At 44.8% G+C, this 15338-nt stretch overlaps 1 protein-coding gene across 1 annotated transcript in view; it reads right to left on the bottom strand.

Annotated features, from left to right (window-relative positions):
• The window catches only part of HTRA3 (HtrA serine peptidase 3), a 241653-nt gene that overhangs the window by 121353 nt on the left and 104962 nt on the right, over positions 1 to 15338 (bottom strand). The window contains exon 2 of the mRNA XM_086964137.1: positions 8638 to 8737. Coding sequence (XP_086820263.1) covers positions 8638 to 8737 — 100 coding nt within the window. The remainder of the gene's footprint in view (positions 1 to 8637; positions 8738 to 15338) is intronic.

The following is a 15338-nucleotide window of genomic DNA, read 5'->3' as shown; positions in this document are numbered from 1 at the left end:
ATTATAAGGAAATAATTGTTCAGTAGTCTTAAGATGTAAAGCCCCCAATAAAGCGTTCAAATAGTGACGTTCTTAGTCAAATAATGCCATCCACAATAGTCCTTACTTTTATCAGATGAATGAATGCACTTGAGTGCATATATAACATATATGCACTCACATTCAAAACCATTTGAATCTCCCTTGAGCATGATGTGCACTAAATGAAGGCACAGAATGCCACAACTCCAAATAGTAAGCATGTCAGGGCATTGACAAACGTAAGCGCTGGGTGGTACACCATCTGGAAGCTGGTGGAGCATCGGCGGTGCAAAAAGAGGGCACAAGATATTGGTGCAAGGAGTCAAATGCAGATAGTATGTGCTACCCGGATTCTCGTGGATGGAAAAGAATGTCAGAAGGTGCAAGTACTCAAATGTAGGTGAATCCTCGTGGGAAATAAGAAGATGGTAGTAGGTGAGACAACTAATGCAGGATATGAGGGGATACTGTTGAGCCTGATCCAGCATACAGCTGGCTCAATTGAAAAATGCTACATAAGCACTGCGTGATTCACCGAGACTGGGACATATTTGGCACATTGTATGCTCTCCGTTGGGAGCAGAAGCCTGCAGGCAGTGAGAGGGCTCCTATTTTTACTAACAGCTGGGTCCCAGTGGCGGCTTCTCCGCTATGGCAGAGGAGCGTCATCCCCCCACCCTCGCCCCCGCCAGCCTCAAAACGTGAAAAATAAAACGATAATAAAACAGGGTTATTATCGTTTATTTATCAAGTTCTGATGGCTGGGCCGAATATTGGGGGCGGGACAGGTGTGGGGCACTCACGAGGGAAAGTGGTAGGCACTGCTATCAGTGCTCATGTTGGATTGGCCGGCAGTCTAAGGAAGGCCAAACCAACATGCTCACTGGGCTGTTACAAACCCGAGGGTGGGGACAGCAAGCACAGGCTCCCAGTCTCTCGCAGAGCTCAAATTCAGGGTGCTCATGCCAATCCTGACACTACTTTCAAGCTGCCAGTAGCATGAGAGTAGCGTCAGGATTGGCCGGGTAGTCTGGGAGCCTGTGCTGCAGCAAGGACTCGGAAAGGGAGAGCGGTGGGCAGCATGGTAAGTGCTTTTTTTCCCTTTTTTCCGTGTTTTTATTGCCGTCCGTCATCCCAGTCACTCCGCCTGCACACCAGCAGCTACTGCTGGGTTCAAAACAAAGGCCCGATTGGGCCATCAGCCCATTTTTTTCAGAGTTAAATCTATGTGGAGCCTAACATCTAGATTTTTTACATTTTTTTTATTTCAGGAGTTTTATATAGCGCTGGTTAGACCTGGAGGTATCAGAGCGCTTTTCATGAGGAGAGTTACATGGGTTCCACGTTACACATTTTTACAGAAGGTACATCAATTACAAGTTACATCTGAAAGGAACATCAATTACAGGTTACATCCGTTGATTCATGGTGTGTAGAAGGGTAGGGGGGTAATATCAAAGGGCGACGGGGGGGAGATTAAGCGGAGAATAGACACAAGTGAAAACAAAGCAGGCAGGGGAGAGAGATTCAGGGGAGAGAGGAAAGGAAAAGGGGAGGCAAGAATGAAAGTGTGATTCCCTTGTCACGGTGGACTCTCTCAGCTGGGTCGCTGAGACTCCAGGGCATAAATGCTGGATCCCTCACCAACAAGGGAAGAGGAGTGCTTTTGTCATGGGCGGGAAGAGGAGGGGTAGAGGGTAGAAAACCCAGCGTGAACACAGTGTCCCACTTCCAGCCGGTAGGAGACAGTTCCCAGAGTTAAGGGGATCAATGCCAGTCCTCTACTATGTGAGACTCCCTTGTCACTGTCCAAGGCAAAACTGCTGGATCCATCTCCAACAAGGGGAGAGGAGTGCTTTGGACAAGGGCATACTTAAGGGGGCGGTTTTAGGGAGTCAGGCTGGTAGGGTTACATAGGTTACAAGTTACCCATTGTTACAGAAGGTGCGTCAATTACGGGTTGCATCCGTTGGTTCATGGCATGTAGAGGCTAAGGGGAGATTGAGCAGGGCATAGGCACAGGCTAAACAAAGCATGGAGGGGGAAAGAGATTCATGGAAAACAATAAAGGAATGTGGAGGCAAGCAAAGAATGACGGAGGGAAGAGGTGGGGGAGGGGGTAGGAGACATGGCGAGGTGACGAGGAAGTGCAGGCTGGGCCCGGAGGTATCAGAGCACTTTACATGAGGATTAAGACGAGTTACAGCGTTCGATCAGTTACAGTTACATTACAGTTACATTTGTTGCTAGAGCATTCAGTAAACATAGAAAAACAAAATTGATGGATGGAGGAAAAGGAACATAAAGCTTAGATGAAGAAGAAAGCAATGTTTGAAATCCAGCAGGGTAGGTGCCAACCAAGGGGGGGTGACCCAGAGTGAAGCTCCTCTACAGCTACAAGTGAAAGCTCAACCGGGCATCAGCCAAACGTTACTCTAGCTTCGCGAAAAGTCAGAACAATTCTGGATTCCGCACCAGGGGGCATCGTCATAATTCTATCCAAGCAGCCTACCTAGCGCTGCGAGGCCTCAGGGTAGTATATGCGCTATATAAATGTAATTTTCATTTCATTGGTCGGCTCGTCCTCCAGCTTGCCCTCAGTGAATGTGAAAATAATAGGGTGTGTTTAGGCATTTGCGCAGGCACCTAGTGGAAAAGCTTCATGTTTTCACTAGGTGACATGTGTCCTGAATATAATTGGGGATCAGTATAAATCAGAAATAATGATGGGAAAAATTGTTTTATGAACCGAGTCCATGTTCCGGCTAGGGCAACATTATCCTATGTCTCAAGCGCGACTGCCATTTTAAAGTCAGGCCCAGCATAGGGAGGACTTACATGAAACACTATTTCAAATTGAACATACGTCAAGATAGAATTTTTGGGAGCAGCCCATTGTGCGTGGTGTGGTACTCGGGCGAGAGCACCAATCTGCATTTTGATGTCTGCAGGCATATTGTTGTTGGAGAAAAGCCAGTTCCCAGGATTGGGTTTATGAGCAATCATGGTGGTAAAGGAAGTGGATCATCAGTTGGAGTGGGCCACCACTGACCCTCCTGTAGATGCCAATACAATGGTGGAAACAAAGGTGCACAGCTTGCAATCACTTCACAAGTACTTAAGAGAAACTCTGATTTAGGGGCAGATTTTGGGATTTGTTCAACCTCTAAATATAAGAATTATTCTTACCCTGTAAGAATTTCAACTACATCTATGTGCATGGCTAACTGCAATAACCAAGTGGGTTTCCTATAACACATCTTACTAATTCGTACCGTCGGACTGAAGGGAAAAACTAAAGAACCCAAGAGAAACCTTTGTTGTTTTTTTCTGATCCTCCCCCACGCTATTAGTGACATACATCGTCATCCGGTCTCATCCTGGTCCATATAAATCAGGATCGGGTCTATCATATTCCAGGGAGCGCTTTCAATAGTTTCCTAACAGGGTATTATATATGAAAAATATAAAATAAAAATGTACGATGTGCGATTTTGAAGCTCTCCACTGATTTTCAGTCTTGTCTATAGTGCCCCTCTATACGTTAAGTTCAGGGGTGAAAAGGGGTTTACGTGGTGCTTGGCAAATGGAAAAAGAGAAACAGCAGGCCAAATGTAGTACCTATTGCTTGGTGCTGTTCTCTCCCCTTAGCACAATCCAGTACAGCAACTTTGAGTCATGGTACATTTTATTGCTGAATGAGAATTATGTGCTGGAAAGTAAATATCCTTCCAAGACTTTCACCACTTTGCATCACTTTCTGTGACTTTGTGCTGGTACAAAGAGTTGGTACATCTGTCCCCTGGTTTTATTACGCATATCTAATATCTTCCCCAGTCTGTGCGGCTAATAAGCATATTTAATCTGCATGATGGAAAAATAGAGTTTGGATGTATAAACAGTCTCTAACACTTAGCATGGTTTCTCTTTGGAGCTGTATCCTTCTCTTTCATGGACAGTGTCAAGACTGCAATTGGTCCTCAAAATGCACAATACTCATACATAAGAAATGGGATTGTCCATGGATTCACCCATTTGGGAGTCAGACAAACACTGGATGTCCCAACTCCTAGAGGAGCCATTAGAACTGAACGCCAGGATGATGATGCTGGTTGGGGGGGTGGAAGCACTGGATAAATACATGCTCCTCTTCAGTAATGGGGCGAGATATGGTACAGAAATGAGTGTACACAACACCCTGTGAGGCGTTAGGAGACTTACATGGACTGGTGCATGAGAGTGGTGGAACATATCTATATAGCGCGTAGATGCCCCAACAAGTTCACCAAGATTTAGGGACCGTGAGAGAGACTGGAGGATGAACTTTCAGCCGATGGGAGGGTTGAAAGATGAAGCTGGGTCCCAATTTTTGGAATGAGATGACGCGTAATTATACATTACTGAGATGTCTTATAGGGTGAAGTCACTATTGAGATCAAACTGGACTGCCGGATATTGTGCCACCGCAAGGGGGGAGGGTTAATTTACTACATAATTCTGTAAGAGTATTTTGTACAAAAATTTTAATAAAACAGATTCCAACTCCCCACCCCCCTCCCCCCAAAAAAATAATGAAATTGTTGAACCAAGGATAAATTGACCTTTCTTACAAGGTGTTTCAAGTTGGAAAGAAATAGTCTCATAGATCTGGCAGTGGTGAGAACAGATGTGAAACTGTTTGATTTATTAATGCAATTCTTCCTGTTTGCTTTATTAATCATTTAGGGAAATCAGAGACATCTGTCAATGCATTTGAAATAGTTACATCATTTCAAACAGGAAAGCATAAACAATTACTGGCTAGGTACCAGCATTATTTGTGCTGTGCACATACATCACGGAGACGTGGCTCCATGAGTTTGCCAACCCTGTTATATGTTTTAAAGTCCTAGACTGATCGCATAACGGGCAGAGGAGGTGGGGTTGCGGTGGTGTATAGGCACAAGTGGTCCTTTCAACGAGGTGAAATTATGAGCATTGGAGATCGAAAGGTCTTGGAATTTTCCCTTACCATCTCCCCACAATTCTCACTGGGTGGTATTTTGGTCTACAGACCTCCTGACCATGCAAGCACCTTTTTGAAAGCATTGGATGACATCATTATCCCTCGCTCATTGCATTTTTCCCACTTTCTTCTTTTCGGGGATTTAAACATCCATTTAGACGATACTGATGAAGGGGATACGAGGGAGTTCATTGATTCATTACACCTGGACCAACTATCCCAATGGGATAATTCCCCTACCAACTGTGGAGGTCGCATCCTGGACACTATCTGCTCTAATTTTCGCATTATTATTAAGCCCCCTCTTCAAGTTACCTGGACTGATCATGCGGTTATTTCATTCTCATGGTGTCTTAAAGACCCTCTCCTCCCAAAAAAAACCACGCAGCACAGACTGGCACCCAAAATCAATCCTGCCACCTTCAGATCAGCCTCGGCAGAGTCTAAGCCAAACTTAGCCCAAGATGTGGAGGTTGCTTGGGAAAATGTTGACAGCTGGATCACTCAGGCGGTCGAGCTTACTTCCTCTTCCTTTCCCCCGAGACGAAGCAGAGACTCCACTTCGAAACCTTGGTTCTCTGAGGAGCTGAAAATTCAGAAGAGGGTAAGTAAAAAATCAGAGTGGAGCTGGCGTCAATCCTATTGCCCCCTGGCTAAAAGGCTATTGAGGAAAGCTCAAAAATTGTATTATGCTGCCACTCCGCAGGCTAAATGCATGTACTATGCTGAGAGAATTGCTCTTTCAAAAACTAATGCTAAGGACATTTTCTCCATTGTACAGAGTTTCCAGGCACCCACGGCGGAAAGTACTATTCTTACTATGTCGGCTGCTTGGTGTGAAATATTATCGAGCTTTTTTATCAATAAAATTCTGGCAATTAAAGAAAATTTTAAGAGATCCTCAACCATGACTTTATCAGTTGAGGGCGCTGTCCCATCAACAGCACTAGGGTGACCACATGGATCCTCCGTTTTCTCTGCTTTTTCATCAATCACTCTGCAAGATTCTTTGGCAATTGTAAAAGCTCTTAAATCTGGTTCACCGTCAGATCCCTGCGGGGCCAGGCTCCTGACATCAGTGGCTGAGACAGTTAACCTAGAGGTTGACACTCTGATAATCTATCCTTGAGGACAGCCACGATCCATCTGACGTAGAAGCAAGCCAAACTCTTGCCTTTGCTTAAAAAGCCATAGCTTGACCCTTTGATTCCTACAAGTTACCAGCCAATTTGACTTCTGCCAGCAGTGGCTAAAGTCTGTGAGAAGGCGGTAAATAGACAACTTACTGCCTTCGTAGAAGATGAAGGCCTGTTTCATCCAGCTCAATCTGGATTTTTGCCAAGTATAGCATGGAGTCAGCCTTGGTTGAAGTGACTGAGGCAGTCAGAGAGTGTTTAGATGCTGGCGGCAGAGCGGCTCTAATTTTATTAGACCTCTCTGCAGCATTCAATACCGTCCCTCACTCGCTGTTGCTGGCCCGGTTGGCTGACATTGGGGTGACAGGGTCTGCGCTGCATTGGGTTGGTTCATTTTTGGACCAACGCTCACAGCAAGTCTGGTTGCCCCGTTCATCTATACGCCACAAGCTCTGTCCACTGGAGTTCCTCAGGGCTCTACCCTAAGCCCTCTTCTTTTTAATATTGATATGACTCCTCTGATTTATCTGGCAGAAGAGCTAGGGGCTAAGGTCATTGCCTACGCTCATGACACCCAGCTCCTCTTTACCTGGAGTAAAGCTGACTCTTCTCCGGCTCAGGCCAGAGCCTGCCTGTCAGCCGATTTTAAATGGCTTCATGCTGCGGAGCTTAAGTGCAACGAAGATAAGTAAGAAATCCTCTTGTATGGTACCTTTCCTTCTCAATTCAAGGAATCCCTTTGGCCGGCCAAATATCCTTTCCCCAATTCAGTGGACCAACCTGTAAAAAACTCGGGGATCTGGTTTAATGAGGATCTCAGGTTTCTTTGGTATCCTAAGATCACTTAGGAAATTCCTGCCACTTCTACGACAGCCGGCTAAATAGATGGTCACCCGCGCCCTAATAGTGTCACACATTGATTATGCCAGCGTTCTTTATGTGGCCGTTCCTGTTTACCAGTTCCCATACTCAACCCTTGGTAGCCTCGCTGCGAGCAGGCAAGCTTAACTTAGGAGACAAGTATGTAAAGCATTTAGAAAACAACTGTTCAGTGAATAATTAAAACACATTAAAACTCCAATACCAATTTATAAAATTAGGAACTATTTTTATCTTTACAATGGCACTGGAACAACAAAATTCCAATGTTTGGAATCAGAGATATGATTTTTTTTAATATTCAGCACTATATAGCACTTGGAAACCTATAGCACCACCATGGAACATCTAGTCGCAATTGACTGGGACAAAGTCAAAGTTTTAGGCCAACCGCAATGGAGCCCAGCTCGGATACCTCACGTGATAGGCCTCGGTCGAGATTTTACCTTCGTACTTAAAAACTTTTCTGGGGCTTTTTCTGCCAGGGGTCACTTGATGCTAATTAATTCCTAGTGATAGTTATGATTTCATAAACTATTTCAATGTTATCCTATGGGGCAAGGGATTTACAAATGAGAAACTGAAATGTGCAGTTTCTCCATCACCAGGGCATATAACACATATTTTATAAAGTCCCTGCTTATAGTTACAGGACCCCTCACCCCTAGGAAACCTAGGAGAGACTTTAGGTGTCCTGAATATACCAAAATAGTGTAGATCCTCACTCTCCGGTGTTTCTAGCACCAAAGTCGATTTTGGAAAGCACTTTACTACAATGGGGAAAGTGAAATGTGCAATTCCTCCATTCCAGGGCAAATGAAACACATTTTAAAGGACCCTCCTTATAGTTACATGACCACCCCCAAACCCCATCCCTGGGATACCTAGGGGAGACCCTGATGGTACCTAATATGCCATGTTATTGTAGATTATCATGTTTTTTAAGTGCCCCTACCACCAACGTCAAGTTTGCCACAATTTACATTTAAAAGCAGTGCTGCAACACAGGGCTGCTTTTAAAATGACCTCAGACTCTCAGTAGTGCACACATGCAACTTCAGAAAGAGCTACTGGCCTCTAAACTGCCAGGCCCTATTATATACTAGGGACTTGAAGGTAGTTAATTCCCCTGCCTTATTATGTACCAGGGACTTATAGGGTAGGTCATGCCAATCATAGGGTACCCTAAGACATGTGTACCCTGATGTATGTGGGTGTTTTCACCATATTTTCAACATAGCACTGGCCCTGGGCCTGGTTAGAGAGAGGCCAGTGAAGGTCAGAGTCCGTTGCCCCAGTACCAGTCAGCACAAATATGGGGATGCACAGCGCACACAGGATGACTGTGCAATGCTTACATACTTCTACTTGACTTTGCATTTTCTAGTTAAAGCATCTGCTTAGTTTATACTGAGCTGAGCTCAAAATTCACATGGCCCATCTTGCATTCCTAACAGAAATATTTCATCTACTAAACCTTCATGATAGTCTGCCCTGTTAACTGCACGTTTATAAATCATGCACTTTCTATATTAGGCTATAGTGCGTACACTTTCATATCATTACACAAGTGTGATTAAAAAAAAAGCACAGTACCTCAGGAAAAGCTCGATGTGCACAACAGCTGGAGCAATCTTCTCCACAACATCTGCGATGAAGTTAAACTTGTAGCGTGGGCTGTTCCGATGTTGGTGACCTATACTGGCAGAAATAATTGTATATGTTAATAAGAAAATATCCCCATACTCTCTTCCCTAAGCCTAACGCACATTTTTGTTTTTTTTAGAGTTTTATTTAGTGCAAACTAGACCCGAAAGTATCTGAGTCCTTACATGAGCACCAGTTGTGGTACATCATCATTCATTCATTCATTCATTTTTGTTAGACACAGGGAGATTAAGTGATTTGCCCAGAATCACAGGATGTTGATCCTCCCTGCTGAGACTCGTACCCGGTTCCCCAGCTTCGAGGTCGACCGCCCTAGCCGTTAGGCCACACCCTCCTCCCTACATTTCCTCCAGCTTTTTTCCCACCTATGTGAGTTAGCCCAGTAACAATGAGAAACATGCTTTTGGACAAGATGTAGAGAAGAAACAAAGACAGCATCGTTCCCACACCAGACTCCAAGATCTTCCCACTTCAGACAGACACGAATAACTGGAAACACATGTTCAAGGGTGACCCCGAGTATCTAAATCTCCTACGGTTCCTCTAAGGAAGTCAGGGGTGTAAGGACACCGTCAAACGTAATAGCCAAACTCCCTTTTTAATCCGATGAAGCAGTACAGCGTGTTCCATTGTCAATGTCAGCCAAATGGCACTGCGACAGGGATGCAGCTTTACTGCCCTGGTCTGTGTAAATCCAGCAGGAGACCTTGCTTTAAGTTGTGATGACTCGCTTCCCACAAAGGGCATAATTCAGAGTTTACTGGTAAGGAAAATGCACTGGTTTCTGGAGGAAATGCTGAGTCTGGAGGAGACTCCACCAGGGATGTTTCTTCTTTACTCTCCCTGTCCGTCCATTACCGCCCAGTGCTTCATCAGATACTGCCCAGTGCATGCGACCAAGATCAAACATGCAGAATCTGTCATACGTTGACAGCTGCAAAGGTGCACAAAGGAATTGGGATTTTCTATTTTCTTAATTCAGAGAATAACATAATCTCATAAAAAGAATTGTTTACATGCTCAGAGCACTCCATAAACGTCTCTTTTTTTCCAATTCAAAAGATCGGTAGCAGTCCATAAAAGGACATAAACAAACCTCCCAGGACGTGGCAAGTGCAGACTTCTAAAATACACAGCTGGAAATAGTGGCAAAAAAGCATGATATAGATAACACGAAAAAGTTATTGCAGCGTGAAGTATACTGGATCAAACAACTAGACTAGACAACTTGAACCCCAAAGGGTTGAATGATAAAATCGAGATGGCGTGTTTTTTTATAGAATCACTGAAGTTAAATCTCCTTTAGTGTTATAGAGGTTCAGTGAGTAAACATCGCCGCACAACATGAGTTATATAGCAATCCTGGTTCATTCACAGACTCTCCATTTACATCGCGTATATTAGATATAATCACTAAGCTATCATCAGTAGTATTCAGTAATTAATCCTGAAACCAGATATCAGATGGTAGATGTTAAGTACCAAAGCATATGTGCTTTTGAATACACAGTTTTCTAAAACACCAATAGTTACGACAGATGCACTATTCACTTACAAAGGTTTTCACTTTGTTGCACATTAATTTTATGGTTTTCATGGCTTGTCAGGTCAATATGACAAACTAGGGAGCCCTTTCGGTAGTCCATCACCAATGTTAGTTAGCTGTCATTAAATGTAGCGTTTACCATTACGCGTTTATAGGTATGGCGTCCCAATAAGTGATTCATCAGTGCAACCTATAAGGCCATAGAGTTGCATCTACGGTTAACAACGGTCAATGCGTTAAGACAGGGGGACGAAGAATAGAAAATCTGTTGCATGTGGAGGAGTGTGGCTCACTGGTTAGAAGCGGCAGACTCTGAAGCAGAGATCAGGCCCGGGACCAGGGTTCAATTCCCGACACAGCAGGGTCTTGGGCTCAATGTCTGCAGGCTCGATAATTCTCGCCTCAGTGCCTACTCTAATCATGGGTCCCACGCTGCAACTCTGGGCAATAGCTTGCTTAATCTCCACAACGGCCCCAACAACACTGGGATGCCTGGCTTCACCTTGGGGGTGCCCAGGAGGGGCATCTCACAGAGAGAGTCAGGAAGGGTTCCACAGCGTTATACAGCGCCGGGACGTCCCGTTGCTGGGGCAGCTGTGCGCTTTACAAGTATACTACATTTACATTTACATTTACAATACGGTGTAGAATAGGTGCGTGATGCACGTTTACATTTTATAAACGTCTGGCGGAGTATTCAGGGACCGCGGATAACATCACACTTATGTGTTAAAGTGCCAACAGAGATTGGGAGACAGAGGAGAGGAGTACACTTATACAGAGTAAACAATATCAGATCTTCTAATATGACGGGATCCATTGTCAAGTACAGTGACTATAGCTGACCTTTGAACATAAGGTTCACGAAAGTTCAAAATCGTGTTTCTGTGGAGGCAAAGATGAATCTCCTTTTGTGCAAGTGTTACGAGGATTAGGAATTCCGTTAATCCATAGGTAAACACGCATTGAAAGATCCCGAATAGGATTTTGCTAATAAGTCATGACAAAGGTGTGATATACATATTTTGTATTGACAGATTTGCATTGATTATTCTGAAAGAAAGATTAACAAATGCGATTCTGAAAACAACGGCAGGTACAGATGATCAGTGAGTTAGTGATTGAAAACTTTATTGGCCACAATAATTTTGATGAACAGCACAGACCTTCTGTTTTTGATTGTATCTTATTTTGTAGATTTTGAGTTGAACCTTGTGCATTAAGGTAACCGTATATTTTCTCATTAGGAGGTATTGGGTTATGGGGTATAGTCAGTGCTTTAAATGGGATAATATAAGTGCAGGTACTCATTAAAATAAGCTAGAGGTGTAGAGAGGGGTGGGGCTAGAAGCGCGGCTAAAGACAAGACATGAGTATACTTCATGACTTCAATATTAGTTGCAGCACACACCAAAACACATGGGAAATGTGTTTATATTAACAAAGCAAGTTAACTCATTACACAAAATAAAAGAGAAATGCTATAATAAGTTAACATTTCCTTTTTTTGCAATAGATGCACCTTCTTAATGCCATACTGTTAATTGCTATTGTTTGGCACAAAACCATATCTTTTTTCAGCACATGAGTAGGAAGAAACTGAAAATACCCCCATGTCACACCAAAGCTCTTAATGCAATAAGCAAATGAAGCAAATCATCATGACCCTCCTCAGAAGATATCTCGTGTCTCATCCATCCATCTATTCATTCATCCACCCTTGTTCACTCATCCATCCATAACATGTACACTATCAATCTAACGTTCATTGCCTCATCAGGTTCTCCATGAAAGTTGTGACTCCTTGTATCTTCTTTTTGATCACTCCCTCTGAAACCTCTGTCATCGGACACTTTTTTGCACAAATTCGCAGGATAGTGTGACTGGAATTGACAGCACGGGCCTGAACGTACCCTGCTCTGTCAAGACCAGCGTGATTGTGAGCAGCCAGACATTATTCAAATGAGCCCTTCTGAATAGCTCAGCAGGGGCTCAGATCGGGGGGGTGGGCTGGAGAAGCGGTAACTTGGCTGCCAGACACACGTTCCACACCCGGCTCACCAGCATAGGCAATGAGCCTCACTTTTCATGAGTACCGGTACTCTCTACGGCAGTAGAGAAGTGTGGGTACTCAGAGTGATAAATCTGAGAAGTGCCTGTACTCAGTACCGGTGTTCAAGTTCAAGTTCAGTAATTTGTATAGCGCACTACTCACCCAGAGGGTCTCAGGGCGCTTGAGGGAGGGTGGGTGCATTACTTATCGAATAGCCAGGTTTTTAGCTGTTTTCTAAAGGATAGGTGGTTCTGTGTAAGTCGGAGGTGAGTGGGGAGAGAGAGAATGCCAGGTTTTGGCCGCTAAGTAGGAGAAAGATCTTCCTCCCAATGGTGGATCTATTGATGCGCGGAATAGCGGCGAGGGCTTGATTGGATGAACGTAGTTGGCGGGTGGGTGTGTAGAAGGACAGTCGTTTGTTGAGGCATTCGGGTCCTAGGTCGTAGAGGGCCTTGTGTGCGTGGGTGAGGAGACGGAATGTTATTCTCTTGTTAACGGGAAGCCAGTGGAAATCTTTCAGGTGCCCGGAGATGTGAGCTTGATGGGGGATGTCCAGTATGAGTCTGGCTGAGGCGTTTTGGATGCGTTGGAGTTTTTTCTGTGGTTCCGGCGTAAAGGGTGTTTCCATAATCTAGTCGGCTAGTGACTAGTGCATGGGTGACTGTCTTTCTTGTTTCGGTGGGGAGCAGGCGGAAGATGTACCGGCCCATTTAAAGCACTGGGTGTAGAAATTATTTGAATACACACAGACGCGTTGACAGTGGATTCTGAGCACAGGTATTCTTTTGCATGATAAATCACAAGGTGTGTTTTTTACGGTATCAACACACTGTTTTCACTTAGTACATTGTAAACCATCATGTTTCACCACAAAAGCCACATATAATCAAGGTAGTGAACCCCACTATGATCGAACTACACTGTAATGATAATTAAGTTCTATCATCATTAACTAAGTTTATTTCTTGATTTTAGATTGTACCCTGAAGAAGGGACCCAAGTCCCGAAATGCATTAGGCATATTTTCTATCAGCAGATATTAAGATGTATGGAAATCTTATAACATTATGTTGAGAGAGAATGATTGAGAATATATTTTATGTTGAAGAAAGATTTCCATTGATTTTTGTACTTCTATTTCATTGACAAAGATATTATAATGAACATTTACTAAGTTTACAACTTAAAAAGATAAAGAATTGGAACCATCACTGGTTTTCAGATGAATAAATTATTGTTTGTATTGATTGAAAGATTTTGATACATGAGCATTATAGTTGTGCACGCCCTGTCCCAGCTCCTTTCATTTGGCTGGGCCTTCAGTCAAGTTAAAGCTAGACGTGCAAACACAGGTGGATGAATAATGCCTGGCTGCGGGGTGATATACTTGAAGTTAGTGCCAGACCTCCAGATAGCTGTCTAAGCACATTCTAGAGCTGGGAAAAGGAATTTGTTTTTGTATGCAAAGCATCCTGGGGTAGTCATATGGGTCAGAGTAATGGTCTGAGTGTCTTGGGAGTGAATGTGATGGTGTCATGGTAAAGGTGTGAGTCTGATACTGTGATGCTGCATGATGCAGTGAGTCAAGTGTGGTGAATCTGAAGCAGTATGTGGAATGTAGTCAGTGTGAAAAATGCAAGGGCCTGTGTATGATGTTTATTGTCTAACTTTGCCTTTTGTAATGTTTGGGCACAAGGAAGAAGAGTGAGATAACAGTTTTAACACAAGGAGAGAATGTGGCCTAACGGCTAGGGTGGTCGACCTCGGAGCTGGGGAACCGGGTTCCAGTCTCAGCAGGGACGCCCAACATTCTGTGATTCTGGGCAAATCACTTAATCTCCCCGTGATTAACAAAAAAGAATGTGTCTGTCTGAAACATAACTGGTGCTCATATAAAGCACTCTGATACCTTTGGGTCTAGTTCACAAGTTCGTACTATATAAAACTCCTCCAAGCATTGGCATAGCCAATAGGTCTCGCCTTTGGGACCTTATAAGTGTGTAACTATGCAACAGTTAATGTTGGTGCACCAAGGATATTGTGCTGCATAACGAAATACTTATAAGGTCCCAAAAGCTGGCTCCTCTGGCATTGGGGTGCCCTTGCCCCCCGTGGGTAGGTGCAAGGCAGTGGTGCTGAGTACTGGGCCAGATGTTTAAGACAGAGTGAGGAATCTGCTACGGAGGAGGGCAGGCATGGCTCCCAGCAGTACCGACAGGTAGGACGAGGGCGCGAAGGGGTTAATCACGAGATGCAGCAAACACTGCCAGCGTTCAGCATGATTGGGGCCAAGCGCTGGAAGTCTGCGGGGGGGGTGATTCAGGGTGTGAGGGTGGGGTGAGACACAGGGAGGGATTAAGAAAGGGGGAGATAGGATGGGCAGGGATGATGCACAGTGACACTGCAAGGGTGGTGAAATGAGGGTAGGGTGAGGCACGGGGCGAGCGGATGCAGGGGTGCGAGAGACGATGAGAAGGAAGCGAGACTGTGAGGGGAGAGTGGTGGGTGAAAGCGTGCAGGCTCTTGACAGGTGAGGGATAAGACTGTGAGGGTGAGGTGAGAGGGGGGCAAAGCGAGGCTGGGAGGTATGACAGGGTGGGGTGAGACAGCTGGTGGGGTGGGGCAAAGGGTGAGTGACGGAGGAGTGGGAGATGTGAGGTCCAAGGGACAGAGAGGCTGCACACGGTGAAGATGTGAGGCTGGTAGAATGCAGGGAGGGAGTGTCGCTGGGCAGATGGTTTGTGGTGATGCCGGGGTGACAATGTGAGGGGGGGCTGAGAGGAACAGAGCATGAGAGGAGGATGGGAAGAGACACCGCAGAGTGAAAGCAGTAGTAATGCAGGGGATGGGGCTGTGAGGGTGCGCAGCCACAGAGGGGTGGGGCTGTGAGGGTGCTAGGGGTGGGACTGTGAGGGTGCGAGGGGTGGGACTGTGAGGGTGAGTGGCGACAGTCCCAGAATTGTTTAACATATTTAAGTTAGGAAATATGGAACTCTAAAAACTGTGACTTAAATCGCAGCCTGAATGTAG

This window comes from Lissotriton vulgaris, chromosome 3_2 (assembly GCF_964263255.1).
Source record: "Lissotriton vulgaris chromosome 3_2, aLisVul1.2, whole genome shotgun sequence".
Lineage (NCBI taxonomy): Eukaryota > Metazoa > Chordata > Amphibia > Caudata > Salamandridae > Lissotriton > Lissotriton vulgaris.
The sequence above is the reverse complement of the archived record's forward strand: the minus strand, read 5'-3'. Positions and strand labels throughout refer to the sequence as shown.